Source organism: Neomonachus schauinslandi, chromosome 1, assembly GCF_002201575.2.
Source record: "Neomonachus schauinslandi chromosome 1, ASM220157v2, whole genome shotgun sequence".
Lineage (NCBI taxonomy): Eukaryota > Metazoa > Chordata > Mammalia > Carnivora > Phocidae > Neomonachus > Neomonachus schauinslandi.
Genome location: NC_058403.1, coordinates 141,397,254 through 141,414,269, shown reverse-complemented (window position 1 = coordinate 141,414,269; position 17,016 = coordinate 141,397,254). Strand labels below are relative to the sequence as shown.

General features: G+C 37.2%; 1 protein-coding gene across 6 annotated transcripts in view; it reads right to left on the bottom strand.

Moving 5' to 3' along the window:
• RBMS3 (RNA binding motif single stranded interacting protein 3) overlaps positions 1–17,016 on the bottom strand; it is a 725,792-nt gene that overhangs the window by 507,724 nt on the left and 201,052 nt on the right. For all 6 annotated transcript variants that reach the window (XM_021678925.1, XM_021678924.1, XM_021678926.1 and 3 more), the window contains exon 3: positions 6,878–6,936. In XM_021678925.1, the coding sequence (XP_021534600.1) occupies positions 6,878–6,936 (59 nt within the window). The remainder of the gene's footprint in view (positions 1–6,877; positions 6,937–17,016) is intronic.

Below are 17,016 nucleotides of genomic sequence, written 5' to 3'. Positions count from 1 at the left end.
TAAATAAATAAATAAATAAATAAATAAATAAATAAATAAATAAATAATAATTTCTGCATGTGCAAAGAGGAAGGTGGGTTATAGTATTAAATGATGCCAAATATAATTTTATACTTAAAACAGCAGTGTTACCTACTATATTTAATATCTGTGGATAGTTTTACTTTTCCCTAGTCAGTATATATTAAAAATGATCACAAGCAAATTCTGAGTAAATATATAGCTATAAAAGACTTTTAAAGAAACCTGTGTAGTTGTATGACTACCAAAACATAAGTACATATTTTGCTTTACATTTATTTCAGAATAAAAATAAAAATAAAAATAAAATAATAATAGGGACTCCTGGGTGGCTCAGTCAGTTAAGTGTCGGACTCTTGATTTTGGCTCAGGTCGTGATCTCAGGGTCCTCAGATCGAGCTCCACACTGGGCATGGAGCCTGCTTAAGATTCTTTCACTCCCTCTCCCTTTACCCTCCGCCTGCTTGTGATCTCTCTCTCTCTCTCTCAAAACAAAAACAAAAACAAAACAAACAAAAAAAACTTTAAAACAATTATTATTTTTAAAGAACCCTCTAAAGAATTGGAAATAACAGGATTGGAAGGATTATTTTTAACAGGAGAAAACATGTTTAGTTGTAGTTGTTTACATAAGCTAGAGATACAAATGGAGACCATTTACCTTCAAAGAAGTTATTCTTTCCAAACTCTGGCTATAACACTGTAAAAATTGGCGTTTTTTTTCAAAAGGTGTCCAGGATGAAAATGCTATGTAAAAGGTACCTAGAGGATGATTCTAAGTAAGTTTATATACTGACTGAAGTTAGCAAAGTTCCTATTCAAACTAACCTTTTCTGAAATGAAAATAAAAGTCAATATCAATACCAAATGAAGCAAATATATGTTTATATATTGATTACCTGTGATTAGTGGTAAAATTAATACTGGAATAGATTAAACTTCACAAAAGAAGTTCAGGGGAATATCACCCACTTCATTTTCCAAAGGGAAATGCAGTTGTCTAAATAGAGATGTTTTTGGCTTTTTTTTTAAACCTAATCCCATTATTTGAAAATTGAACAAATGTGTTTTTCAAGTCATTTTGCTTCATGGGCTTCTTGCTCAATAGACTGTGAGCCCACCTGGGGGAGGTGCCTACTCCCCTCAAAATGTAATTCCTCAGACTCATAAATTTCACAGAACATTTATTTTAGCTTGCACTGATTTGGGGAAATAACAAGTACTAGAAATGAAGCTTTCCATGGTGTTTCGTTTCCTTACCTACTTTGTTTCTATGTGGACAAGCCCAGGGTAGGTATGTTATTTTCTGGAATCCAAATAGTTCCATTTACACATATATACTCCACCCAGGTAGGGGCTACCTCATACCCTACAATGATTTTACATAAAAATACGACAACATATAACATCTACCCCTTCCTCCATGTTCATTGGATTTAATATAGAAATCCATACAACCCTCATTTGCTATATAAATACTCCCTGTCAGTAAGGAAGAAAATTAAATGAGAAAGAAATTGAACACTTCCAAAGCTGTCCAAGTATATGGCCTCATATACTCATATCTAGTTACCTAAAATACTTCAAAAAAAAAATGTGTGGGGTGCCTGGGTTGGTTCAGTCTGTTGGGACTGATTCTTGATTTTGGCTCAGATCATGATCTCGGAGTTGTGGGGTTGAGTCCCACATTGGGCTCTGCACTCAGCGGGGAGTCTGCTTGGGATTCGTTCCCTCTACCCCTACCTCAAACTATGCATTCTCTCTCTCTCTAAAAATGAATAAATAAATCTTTTAAAAAATGTGTGACATGGCCATGAATCTAGAACTGCCAAATGGATTCACTCACACACCTTGAAACAATCTAGGAGGGTTCTATCCCTCTCTATAAAATTAGTAGAGCATGCAGAATTATTTTTCTTACAGAAGAAATAACAATTTATGATTTCATTTAATAAAGAATGAATGATATCCTCCATGGATTTCAGAACTTTGAAATACTTGTCTTCAACTTTGATTTTAAGGGCCCAATGAAATGTTAAAGGCAACATAAGCTTCCATAAGTATAATTCAACCAGCTTGTGACAACAAAGGCAGAAGGAAGTATTTCAAACTCTTAGAAGTTGGTATGCTTGGCACACACTAACTATGCTTATATCCTATGGCTATTAGGCATGGAAACTTTCTATGGAGTATCCATTACTCATTCCCTCTGCTCTAAACACATAGCCTGTCAGAAAAATGGTGTGGGGAGGGGTACAGAGGAAGCCAAACTTAAAAAGCAGGAAAAGGCAGAGACAAGTAAATTCATTGAAGATTTACACCACGTTTTCAATGGCTTCTTTCATTTAATTTTCCCTGACTTTTTAAATTAGTAAATATACTGGACCCAGAGGGAAACATATGGAGAAAAGCAGAAAAACAAACAAACAAAAAAACAAAGCAGTGCAAATCTCTGTGTCTTGTACAATAGCCGTTATTTGGTCTTTGCATTTGAGTATCTGAATGAACTGTGGTCTGCTTTTCATTACTCTCCATCTGGAGCTGTTGCCTGCTTTGTTCAGCAATTTCTGGTCATTTTGGCCTGACGGTGACTGTTTTGTTTCATGTTGCCATATTTTACAGAATGAAAACTGCCACAGCCACCACCCAAGAAAGAACAATCTTGAAGACGAGAAGTTATGTTGAAAGAGTTCTCCATGACCCCTTCCAAAATAGAGAGTGAGTGTGTTTCTCTGGGCCTGCCTACTGTACAGAACTTCAGTGTGTGAGTGGGATACAAGGAGGGAACAAAAGCCTTTCTTTCAGATGCTAAGTTAGGGTAAGAGTCTAAGGTTGGGCTAATATATCAAGGTTCATTTTGAGGCTTTTTCTTTTCATCTTCAAGGAGACTAGTGAATGCACTTCCTCACACCTCACTAAATACTAACTTGCATGTAATATACTGCATGTGCAACAGCTCATGAAAAATTGAATTCATATCATATCCTTAAAAACAAAAATAAATAAATCCTGTCTTCCTAAGATTTGGTTTTAATTGCACAGCCTGAGTCTGGAGGCGAAGTTGCAAATGGTTCAGAAGCAAGTGTCTCACAGAAGACCAAATCCAATTTGCATTCTCTAATGACAAGCTCGTGATTTTGTTTGAAAAAGCCACGTCACCCTTTCCATTCCCTTCCGTAAGAAATTCACGGTCAAGAAGAACTCAATTTCTGCCGATTATTTAAAAAAGCAAAACATAATATTCTCTCCCAATTGATTACCATTTTCATCTGACATTATTTTACAAGAAACAAAGAAATATATAGTCATAGGCTCCACATAGTTCATAAAAAGAAGCACCAAAACATAAATATAATAAATATAAGTGAAACCAGATCATTTTTCCAAGAACTGGTTTTGGTTTTGTTTTTGTTTTGTTTTGCTTGTTTGTTTTGTCTGAAAAGACAACAGATTCAGAGAAATGTAAAGTTAATAATAATCCATCACCCATATTCTCACCCCCTTGACATATTTTTTTGTTTAATATTGCCAGTATTTTATACCACAGCTGACACCAGGTGTTGTTGAACGTTATCCATGCACAACTCACTTACCCATCAAATCAGGCCATATTATTACTATTATTATTATTATTATTATTATCATTTTATAGATGGCGAAACTGAGGCACCCAGGAATGTTGAGTCATTCACCACAGATCACACAGCTTACTTAGTGGAGAGGCAGTGTTCAAACCAGGAAGTCTAGCTTTACCACAGATGTAACTATAAGCCATACTTACTCTCAAATATTTACCTAGCTCCGTATTTATTTTACACATGACTTTATATTCCTTTATATTCATTCAACCTCCTATAATAAACATGTTCATCATCTGACATAGCTTAGTCTTCTTTCCTGTCATTGCAATGGCCATGTCAGTTGTATATGCTCCATAAGCTAGAAATGGGAGCTTGCCTATATTTGTGTCCAATACAGAGAATGAAAGAGTGCTCAGCGTGGGCCTATTTACACATTCTTTAAACATTTGTTTGAATAACATATTTGGGACAACATTCTCAGTGTGATTACTAGAGTCAATAAATGCCTTTTATTGCTCTCTCCACACTGACTTTATAAGAAATCTCTACTAATTTAGGATGATGCCAACAAAGATGAGTGACCAGATGGACAGGAACCAGCCTTGGATGGCCTGCATGAAATAATATTTGCTACCTGAGTGGATATAAACTATCACTGCAAATTACTATAATTTGCATGTTTCCGGTGGTTTCTTGACTCACCCAGAACACACTGCTCCTTTGCAGCCCTTTTAAGTGTTTGTTGGTTTTTGTATTTTGTTTTTCCTTTCTAACATCTCCTCTCCCAATGGATCTATAAGTGCGGAGTTCTCCTTGCTCCTAAGTCCATCTGGTTTTGCTCCTACTTAAAATCTCCAATTTAGAATCTTTCATCATAAAATCTTACAACCAGTGAATCTTCATTTTCACTGTTGTGTATAGACCCCCAGGTATCATTGCTCTTAGCTCTCCACAAATACCTTCTGGATCAATTACTTTCCCCAATACTATTCTGCTTCAGTTCCTGGCTATTTCAATAAATACTTAGATGGTTGTTTCAATGTCTTATTTTATCAGTTCCTTGAACTCCTCAATGATGTCACATCTTCCTTCCAACCTTAGAAATGCACTCCCATGGTTATTATTGACAACTATAAACAATTTTCCATAAATATAGTTGCTTCCTCTTCCCAACTGCATGTCTTTTGTACTGGTAACCATTTCAGGGGCCATTTTTCTGAAAGGAATACTCTAAATAGGATTCAGAATATCATTAAAATAATATTTTCCCTCAAACATGAAAGTGACAGTAATACCTTTCTGATCATGAGTGCTTACTTTTAGGATACCCATCTCCATGTATTTGAGGAAGATTATGATTCAGAGTCACTACTGTTAATCCACAGGCTCTAAATGTTGAAAAGGTAACTGGAGGGTTTTATTTGTGTGTGTAGAATGACCACATGTTCACTCCACCTTCTTCATACTGCCCTCAAGGTAAAAGGTCTAATAGCCCTCGGGCTTCCCATAAGGTCATCTTTAGCTACTCTTCTATTAAATGCTTTCCCTAGGAGGTTCCAGGGTCCCTCTCTTCCTCCCTTCCTTTCTCTCTCCCTTTCATCTTTCCCTCCCTCTTTCATCTCCTTCTGTATTTATCAGTGCTTATTACGAGACTAGTAGTCTCCAAACCACTTTTTAAATTCATATTACAATGAATAAAAATATTTGTATTAGCAAACCCAAAATTCATTTGTATGTTTAAAACATATGCATTTGTAAAATTACACTAATATGTTCTAAATCATACACAGGAGGTTGATATAAAAACAAAGAGAGCTAAGTTCTAATATTTTCTTTTAGCATCCCCAACAGATAGTCAAGCATTCCCCTGCAATACCTCACTTTGAAGGTAATCTTTCTAGGTTACACAGGTCCTGTCTTCATTGAATCTAAGTCTCTTTGGAGAGAGAGAGAGAGAATTAGATAAGCGATTACAAGAAAATGTGGATTGGGGTGTTAGGAGTTTCTTCTATTCCAGCTATGTGGGTCTGCTCAATTACATCCTAAAATTCTTTCTCCCAGACCTTTCCCAAGCTCATCCATTCTGACTTGCCTTTATAAACTTCATTCCCCCAAAAGAAATCTTCATCTTCTCCTCTCACAGTGTTTTGTGCGTATCTCTATTATGGATATCCAGGTTACACTTTCACATGTATTAGGCCAATAACACTGATCCTAGTAAGCATGTTAGGATTAGTTTCTTGGTTTTCTCTTTGGTTTCCTTTTCAAACTGAACAATTAGATGACAGGAACCTGTCTTATTATTTTTTGGCTTGTAGTACCTAAATACCTAGTGCATTTGTGAGATTTTAGGAGACGTGCAATGTTTTTGCTTTTTGGTTTTTTTTTTTTATTGCTGAATAGAACCATGGTAATGACTACCATTACCCAAGTAGGCTAGGATATATTTTCAGTATATGAGTGTCTGTTCCTAAAACATACGCACATTATATCTGTATGTGAAATAGGGGCAGTATTTAGAATGATCTTGGCTCTACCATACTTGATGTCAGTATTACAAAAAAGGCTGGATTACAGGAACAACAAATAACATATGTTACAAGAAGCATTCCAATTTTCTAGTAAGAACTGAGTCATGCAAGAGAGACCATACAGATTTCACAAATAATATATAACGCAACCCTTGAAAGAGTATGGGATTCCCAGACATGAAGAAACATGAGTCACGGATATAGTCAAATAACTTCAGACATGTTTCCAGGGGGAAGCAAACAAACAAACAAAAAAGCCTTAATAAAATACCAACTCGGATCCCAAGAGATGCTGACAGCAGAAGCTTAGACACAATGGGCCCATCCATAAATTAATTCCTAGTCAACCCATGTTGCGAAAGCTTTAAAGAACAGATAAAATGTGCTTTGCATGGGGAACTTTTCCCCAGAGTTCCTCATTTTTATATAGGAAATCAATTTGCATCACTGATGATATCATTCAAATCAGACAACCCAAAGTTATTAAGAGGTAATTTAGTTTTACGCTGAAGCAATTTGATACTTGTTCTGATTTGTGATTTTCATTTTGTTTGTTAATGAAAAAAATTAATGAACAATGTTACTAGAAATACAACTCATCAAAGCCTCAGCATTATTAAAGAGGTTTGCCATATATTGTACATCGTGATCATTGTGCAGTTGGTGCCTGGACATCTGCCTTGGAGGAGCCATCAATCCAACAGCCTAGGCAAAAGTCCATGGTACAGATGCCCTTACACATACCTTTGCACTGATTTGTGTTTTTGTCCAGAATTGCCTTTGTGGATACAATTTTTCCATACCTGAAAGAGAGAGAGAGAGAGAGAGAGGGAAAAATCCATGTTATTATAGCCCAATGAAGATGCTTAAAATACCTTAATGAACATTGGTACACACACATTTGAGCAGGAATAAACTAAGAAAACAAGCTCTGTACTCCCATTTCACACCTGGATGATCACTTTTCACCAGTTCTTCTTTATAACTCGAGAATGTGCTTCCTTCCCTACATAATCACTGGGTTGAGCCTTCAAAAATAGACCTGTCAGGCTGTCATAGGTGGCTGAAAGGGGGTTGTGTGTGATTGTGATCAAAGTAAATCATACTGTGGATTGCTGGAGAAAGCACAGACCTTGGCGCCAGGGATGAACAGGGCTTACATCCAGCTCTGGCGCTGACCTAGTGTTGCAATGCTGAGCAGTCTAACACAACTTCTCCAAAACTATTTTTTTCATCTGTAAAAAATGAGAATTGTAATAATTCCCTTTTAGGATTTGGGAGAGGGTTAAATTGAAATATTAAGATTTCCTAGCAGTGCTCCTAAGATAAATAGGGTTTTTTTGTTTTTGTTTTGTTTTGTTTTTTTGCTATTAAATACATACTGTAAGTTAATTGAGGATAAGGACTGAGTTTTGTATTCTCAATGCCTGCCACCATATGTAATAGGAACTCAATAAATGTTTGCTATAAATAAATGAACGATACAAGTAATCCAATGGTACTTCATCTACACTGAAGTTTCTACCATAAACACATATAAGTATATTCATTATTTTATCATATCTTGCAGAAGACCTAGTCTAGGTTTTGTTTTTTAAAAGATGGGTAATATGGAGGATGAAACCCAATCTCTTTAAGCCTGTTTCCTGAGGTATAAATGATAGGACTGAAGAAGATAATTTCTAAAACCCTGTCCTTCTTTAGGATTCCATGAAGGATGCTCCTGAATCATCATAACATGGAGAAATTATAATGCAAATTTAAGTGCTAAGTTTACTAACAACTCATACTTATGTTCGAGATTTCAGCCATGTTACAACATGTTTGGCAAGTTTTCTTTTAATTCTGTTTTCCTAACCAAGTGTGAGTATATATGACAAATAGTAAATATTCCATGTCAGAATAAACTAGGTTCCTTATCACCATTGTTTCTTTTGCATTTACAATACCCTCTTATTATATCATTAATTCTTTGGAGCATTTTGGTGGTCATTTATTAATATTCTAGGGTTGATAACGTCATTGTGCTAGAAATGCCTTTGCCTCTTTTCTTTTTTTCCCCCAGATGTTTATGGCTTGTTTTTGTTTTTGTTTGGCAAAATTCAACATCCATTCATGATAAAGACTCTCAGTAAAATAAAAATTAAGATTGCCACTGTAGATTCTTTGTAAGTGTCCTTCATGGGGTTGAAAATCTTAATTAATTAATTAATTAATTTTTTTTGAGAGAGAGAGAGAGCACCCCTGGGCCGGGGTGGGGAGGGGTAGAGGGAGAGGGAGAAAGAAAATCTCAAGTAGACTCCATGCCCAGCACAGAGCCCCAACAACAAGCTTGATCTCATGACCCTAAGATCATGACTTGAGCCAAAATCAAGAGTCAGATACTCAACTGACTGAGCCACCCAGGCACCTCTCAGATGGTTTGACCAAGGATGGACTGAGGGTCCTCTAGAAATTCATGGAATTGATGTCATTATGAAAATAATAGCACCAATAGCTTTGAAAATCATTATGAGCTGACCTATCAATAGGTCACAATAGGAACTAGAATATTTATATATACTTAGATGAAGGGGTCTGAGATAATTCCCACGAGTCACCTACATGCCCCTTGCTAAAGTCAGCCAGAACTGAGATGCAGCTATCCAAAACTGAATTGAGTATATTTTGCCAGCATAATCCTGACATTTCAGCCTCTTGCGTCCCTGGTACCACTGCATTTTCTACACCATTATAACTATAACTCTATAGTTAAATAAATCAGAGAGAACTAGGGCTGAAAGTGTCTACTATCATTTTGCAAATGTAGAAAGTGTAATCTAAGAGATCAGTAATTTGATCAAAATCACATAATTTGTGAAAGTTACAGGAGGGACCGGAATATGGGATTTTTAAGATTGGTACAGTGCTTAACCATTATAACAACTGCCTCCAAAACAGAGAAGCTAAATATATCAACTCTTCTACTTTAATCAATCTTCATGTCTTTGGGAATTCAGGTATTCAACTCCAGGGCAATATAGTATAATGGTGAAAAGAATACGCTATGACAACAAACTGTCATGGCTCAAATCTCGATTCAGCCTGGGTATATTTGGTTGGCTAAGTAAGCCTTATATGTCCTTTGTATCATCTCACCATCTATAATTACATAAACCCATTTATTTAAATATTCATTTAGATTATTATCTATTTAAAATTATATACATCTATGTACAAATATATAAAATGATAATAATCTCTACCTCATAGGGTTGTTTTGAGGGTTAAGTGGGGTTTACTGCAATGATAACAGTGGCTGGCATAGAATAAGTGCTCATTAAATATTAGCTCTTTTTGTGATTATTTCCTTCCTGTTATCTGCTATATAAAAATGTCTCTAGTCCTTGGCATTCTCTGAGGTGGTTAAGAAGTGGAAGGGGGTAAAGTCCTGTCCCAAAGGACAGTTTAAAACATTAATACTTAGACTGTCTAAATCTTCCACTAAGAAATTTGGAAGGATAATTTACATATACCACTTACATTGTTATTTTTAATGGTAGGGATTACATTAACTATGTTGTCACTGTACTTAACCATACAAATACCCATAGGTTCAAATCTTCTGTTTGTTTGTATGTTTGTTAGGTACTACTGAAATGTCTATTACCTCATGCCTATTTTTATACAAGCCCACTTCCTCCAAAATTTGTCATCCCCCAACATCCCTGTTCCAACAAACACATACAGACTCTCCTTCAAGCTCTATCTCATCCCAAGAGTTTCTGTTTTATGAAAAGAACCAGTAAAATACTATAATATTTGCACAGTCTCTTCAGTCTACAGTGGTTCAAAGTATCTGTAACTGTACCTTTTTTTTAAGATTTATTTATTTTAGAGAGAGAGAGAACATGAGCATAGGGAAGGGCAGAGGAAGAGGGAGAGAGAGAGAATCTCAAGCAGACTCCACACTGAGTGCAGATTTCCCCACACAGGGCTGGATCATGCAACCCTGAGATCATGACCTGAGCCAAAATCAAGAGTTGGTTGCCCAACTGACTGAGCCACCCAGCCGCTCCTCTATAATTGTACCTATTAACGACAGTAATGTCTGCTAGATTTGGGCTATTCAGGCAAGTAAACATTTGCAAGACTATATATCTTAGTGTAGAAAACAAAAAGGGAGAAGAAAGGGAACATTTGCTGAAACTTTTTTTCCACACAAAGCATTATTTAATACAGTATGGGAGAAGTAAAAACTAGAGGAAGAAAAAGAATTTAGAACATTTATAACCATCTAACATCAGGCACATAAACCCTTAAGACAAAAATCCTTCTTAATTGTTTTCTAAAGCTACTCTTGAAAATTTTATATATAAGTACCTTCCAAATTAAAATTTAGCTCTCTTTTAAAGAGGAAATTAAAAATTACTGTATCTCATAGTGAATTAGATCTCCCAATGGGACTTTTAGCCTATGGTGTGCCAATATTACTAGGATGTCTTTCTTTTCCTTCATTAAATGTAGTATATGTAAAAAAAAAAAAAATAGCTGTCATTTCATTACAGCCAAAAAAAAAGGAAAGGAAGGAAATGCTTTCTTATGGAAAGCATTTGTAAATATTTTGGCAAGCAACTTTTTTCTAAAACGAAATATTATGTCCCAGGAAGCATTATAATGCTACTGTGAGTGGAAAATCACTCATCACATACACACACACACACCAAAAAGCAAATTATGCTATTTCTTGATTTCCCCATTACTAATTACACTCTAGGCAAGGCTTTCCAATAGTGCCGATCACGAAACAATGAACACAACTGAGAGTACCTGACTTAGCCACTAGTGTGACTAGAGTTAAAGGAATTTGATTCTTTGGCTCAGTTACAGTATTTTGCACTAACAATTATTTCACAAAGCTGTGATATGCTTTAAACAACAAGAGAAGGTATTTAATGGGCCATTGGTTCCAGTTCACGTTTGAACTCTCCCAGTGACAAACAGGTACTTTCTGCATGACTGGTGCTATATTCTCCATGCTCTGCAAAGTCAATATCTGATGGAGGTAAATAAAGGTTAGGCTTTTTTTTTTTTTTTTTAAGATCCAAACCACCACAAACAGAAAAGCCACCTATGTCATCTGCCTGTGAAGAATTATATCAAATCTCTCTTCCCGATGTTTTGTCAAAGTATCCTAATGGACTAGAGGAAAAACTACTATACAGGCTAACGACACATTTTTATACATTCTGGAGAAAAAATACTTCTGAGGCAAAGGTATTTCCAAACATAAGTTATCTCACTTCTTCACTCTCCCCCTTCTTTGGGTTTAGAGCAAGACTGTAAGTATTCATAAAGTTTTTCTTTATGACACCCATGAGTAGAAAGCAAAATCTGAAAATGGTCGCAAAATATGCGATCAGATAATTTCAGGATGATGCCTGGAAATGGACACCTGAGCTCTCGTGCCATGTGCTTCTGGCTCCAGAAGCTTCCAGACAAACACAATTCACTTTTCTATGCTTTCATTTCATACAGCTAGAAGAGATACAGGATTGTACACAGTCAACTTCCTCCAGGGGGGTTCAACTTCTTGGGGGAAACAAATAAATGAACACATTTAGTATCCTGATTCTTACAGTCAGCACCTTCTCTAAGCCACTGTGAGAAGCCCCTAATTCACATTGCTAGGATGCATTTAGACATAAAAATATGCGACTCCACATAATACCTGCATATTCACCAGCTATCCAGAGGGCCAGTGCATTCTCCAAATGCAGCCAGGTCCCAAATAACATTTTCTTTCCATTCTAAGAGCACTCTGTAAAACAGTAGCCACTCTGTAATAACTACCCAATTATTATATTTTATGTTTTCATAACTGAGTTTTATATAGTTATGTGTTGTCTATTAACTGACTTTTACCCTAGCTTGTCAGCTCAAGTTTTACATTTAATTTTTTAAAGAACAGCCAATTCTTTCTGGCATTTATTCTTATTCTTAAACAGCATTTGGGTCAAACTGTTTGTTGATACACTTGATTATTCCATATACAAGCTTAATTTGAACTAATGGAATCTTTTATTTTCCAAAGTTGAAAAGAAAATAGAACTATTATGGGTCTACTCTTCATGCATTATGAAGACATCAAATTGGTGGGATCTTTCTATAAAGAATTTATTTTTAAATCCTTTTGCTGAATCACCCACTGTGTATATTAATTCAAAAAATACAGGCAAAGACTGAAAATAGAGTCTCCGCAGTCAATTAACTCCCAGCTAACTCATTTTTCACATGCCTTCTGTATTGATACCAGACTCAAAAAAGGTACTGCATTTATTTAACGAGTGAAACATTATCCTTTCAGCAAATGTGGTTGTTTGCCTACGTCTAGATGGCTCATTCATTCTTTGGCATTTTAGGATGTTAATGGAGTATAGCTATGGTTTTAGGGATCCAGCAGGAATGTGGTGGGGCCATTCTTTCGATGGGCCACATCAGCCAGGTTTCATCTACAAGAGAAGTCCACAGCTCAATAATATTCTGAAGCATTAACAAGTTCAATCTACCACTGAGTGGCCAAAGCCAGCAATAACTGGTGGGCTGAACTATGTCCCCTCAAAATTCATGTGTTGAAGTCTTAACCACCAGTAACTCAGAATGTAATCCATATTTGGAAAGAGAGCCTTTAGATAATTAAGGCAAAACAAGGTCAGATGGGTGGGCCTAAATCTAACATGACTGGTGTCCTTATAGATTAGGACAAAGATAGGCACAAAGGAGAGACCATGTGAGGACACTGGGGTAAGACAGCCATCTGTGAGCCAAGGAGAGAGGTCTCAAAAGAAACAACCCCACCAACATCTGGATCTCATACTTCTCACCTCCAGAACTGTGAGAAAATAAATTTTGTCACTTAAGCCACCCAGTGTGTAATATTTTGTGATGGCAGCCCTAGCAAACTAATACAATAACATCTATCCAAGTCCTGGTAAGCTTTGGAAAAAGGAAGAGAAGTGAGAATATCCAGACCACTGTCCTCCTTTTAATGCTTTGCTCAATGATTTCGCAGTTGGTCCCTCCAAGCCCTAACCTATCACCCCCAAACTCTTTGTCATCCAACATCTGTGTGGATGACAGAAGCCAAGAAGTATCCCAGCATCACCCAGAAGAGGCAACTAATAATCTAGAACCTGGTTCTTAGCCTTGTGGTCTGGACATTCTTTCCCTCCCTTGCCCACCCCAGAGATAGTCAAATTCTTGAATCATGGATCCACACCAAGTAAATTTCACAAGTCCATTGCACAAACTAAAATGCCATTTATTAACTTACAACTTGAGAATAACACATTACAAAGAACACAAAATAAGAGTTTCCAGTTGGGAGAATTGAAGAAAACTTCTCAGAAGAGGAAGTGTTTGAAGAAAGGGCAACATTTTGGCAGTCAGAAGCTTTTTATTCTTCTTAGAAATAATAAAGACAATTACTCCAAAAAAGTTTATTTTTTACACCAGTGTGTTATTTAGCAAATTACTATTTTCACACTACAAATAGTCTCACCAAAATTCTACGGCTATAAGACTACATTTACAATCTGACCAACCCTAAGACAATGGTCCTCAAAGGCTAATGTGCACCAGAGTCTCGAGGAGGGGCTTATTAACACACAGATCACGGGGCCCTACTCCCAGAAATACTGATTCAGTAGGTAGAAGGTGGGTCTGAAGAATTTGCATTTCTAACAAGATCCCAGGTGACACCACTACAGCTAGATAGTGTTTTGAGAACCACCACTTCAAGAGAATAACACCAACAGCAAAGCACGTGTGGTTAGTTATTTGCAAGACTCCAGAGACTAAGGGAGCTGTCTGCAGACATGGAAAACTACTTTCAAAACTGCAAACAATATTTGCCTTTGATCAAATGATATTCCATGTTGAAAAGGCAGACTATAATTTTTTTTTCAGAGTTTTTGCTTAATATAGCCAATATAATGACTACTTAAAACCCAAGTAGAGCTGGTTTGGAATTTTTTTCAGGTACTTTTTAGAACGAAAGTCCAATGAAAACACATGGGCCATGTCTATGTTAACTCTCTTCCTTCACTTAAAATAACTGGTGGTTAATTAGTGGTTTGATTGAATTAGAGTGCTAATACAGTGAGAAAACTGGCAAGCAGATGATTAGAACCGGTTAGTGCTTTTGTTGGTCCTTTAATTAGAAATGGGTATAAACCTGGAGCAGATATACCAGACCAAAGATGAATACTTTCAAATTCTAAAATAAAACAAAACAAAATCATTAAGCTACTGGTTCTTAGAGTTGGTAACTCGTGGGCTATACTTTAGATTATATATTTTGGTTACATAGTTAAAGTATATACCCTACCTTCTTTTTTTTTTTTTTTTTTTAAAGATTTTATTTATTTATTTTGACAGAGAGAGACACAGCGAGAGAGGGAACACAAGCAGGGGGAGTGGGAGAGGGAGAAGCAGGCTCCCCGCAGAGCAGGGAGCCCGATGTGGGACTCAATCCCAGGACCCTGGGATCATGACCTGAGCTGAAGGCAGTCGCTCAACCGACTGAGCCACCCAGGCGCCCTATACCCTACCTTCTTAGTGAACGCTTGTGAGAAAGGGGTTTCCATGCAAACACGATTGAAATCACATCTTTTGTGTACTTTCTGCAACTGATCATAGCACATTTCAGCTTGTTTAACATTCTTTAACATTTGGTCTGCTGAGGTGGAAAGAAAATGGCTTTTGTTCAATTAATATGGACTTGAATCCCAATTCCACCATCCCTATGATGTGGGGCAAATTACTCAATGCCTCGGCACCCCGGTTTTCCTGATCTGTAGGATGTGCTTTTAGAAATGGCTGTAAGAGGAAAGAAAACAATGTGTGTTAAAACTCCTACCACGATGTGTGGCATGTTGAAATTCCTTCTGTTCTCTCACTAAATCCTGCCTTATGCTTTGTTGCCTACATATTTAATTTATGGTATAAAAATGATTACTTGGATAAAATTTCTCTTGTTTTGTTTTTAAGTAAACTCTATACCACATGTGGAGCTTGAACTCAGGACCCTGTGATCAAAAGTCGAATGCTCTACCGACTAAGCCAGCCAGCTGCCCTTGACTTTGACAGAGCCAGCAAAACCCACTTAGGAAGTACATGCCTTAGCACTCATATGGCTTCTCATTTATACTCCGAGTTAATTCACAGTTTCTTCTTCACTTGCTCAGTCTCCTCCTGGCAATTCCTAATGACTTGTTCAGCCTGTTCTCCAGACTCAGCCATGTCAATGCTGCCCCCACTATCTTCCCAAAGACTTTTACCTTCTAACTTTGCACCAGCATCCACTGCTTTAGTTCAGAACCCCTGACCTACCCATTTTCTAGTTTCTCCTTCCCGTGCCGTCCGCTAACAAGTCATTGTACTTGGTCTACTGCCCCTTGGCCTGGCATTCTTTGCTTCTCACTGCTGTCAGCTCCTGGTTTACTCATGCATACTTGACTGTGAAAAGAACTCCACTTCCTGTGCCATTTTGTTTTCAAAAACCCAATCCTGTACTACCAAGTCTCAAGGTCTTCTGTAAGTGGTTTTTAGATTCGAGAGATTTTAAATACCTCTTTTATCAGAAGCAAAGTCATCTTGTCAAGAATTCATGGGTCTCCCTTTTAAAACCTCTCTAATCACCATTCCGATGTGTTTTATTTAGTTGACACTTTTATAGCACTTTCTATGGGCCAGACCTTGTAGTCAGCTTCCTAAACATATCCACTCTTGTCAATCATCACAACAACCCCATGTGTTAGGCTCTATCACTAGCTATATTCTACAAATAAGGACACTGAGACAGAGACTTAAGTAACTTCCCCCAGGTCACATGACCAGGAAGTAGCAAAAGCAGAATCCAATCCCAGGCAGGCTGACCTCAGAGCACGTGCTCTGCCAAAACTTCAATATGCTGTCTCTCAGCCCTAGTTCCTCCTGCCCCTGTCCTCTCTCAAAAAGAAAGTCACCACTCCTCCTTTTCTCTCCTCCAATTCCCATTCATCCCTGCCACAACTGTCTCTGCCCTTGTTTCCCTATATATCACCTATGTTTTTCTGAAACTTAACCTTTTTCTTGGTGCCAGGGCTCCTTCCCCTCTGCCTGCCCTTGTACACTTGCAGACTCTCTCCTTCTACACACTATCATCTCTTTGCATTCCCTGCCAGTATTTTCTGAAATGATTGCTCTGCCCAGGCTACTTCTTTATTTTCATTATCTATTTTTTACTTAACTCCTAAATACTGGCTTTTATCTATTGGGATAGAACTTTGAAAATTAACTAGTAACTTCTTAAGAAATAAAATAATCTGTTATCATCATCCTTGACTTCTCACTATCATTTAACCCTCTTTTTTTGGGGGGGTGATCAGTTAGCCCTCTTAAAAACCTTCCTCTTGAAACATTCTTTTCTAGGGTCCCATGCATTACACTGACCTGGTTCTTATCTTCCTACATTGCAGAAAGTTATTCCTTTATCTCCTTCGCTTGTGCCTTCTCCTCCTCCAGGTTCCTAAAAGTGGGTGTACCTCAAGCTTAATCCTCAACCCACTTGTGTTTGGGTGCTACAGTATCCACTCCACTGGTAATTCTCAAAAATAGCATGCATGAGAATCATCCATATGGCTTCTTATAACTCTAAGCCCCAACCTCAGAGTTTCCCATTCAGCTTGTCTGGAATTGTCTGGGATTAGGCACAAGAATTTGAATGTCTAACGAGTTCATGGGTGAGGCTGAATTGCTGGTCCAAGGGCTACATTATGAGAACCATTACATTAGAAATATCTTTTGTTACCATGCTTGAACTCCCATTTCTTTGTGTGTCACACTGACATTTCCTTCTCTGG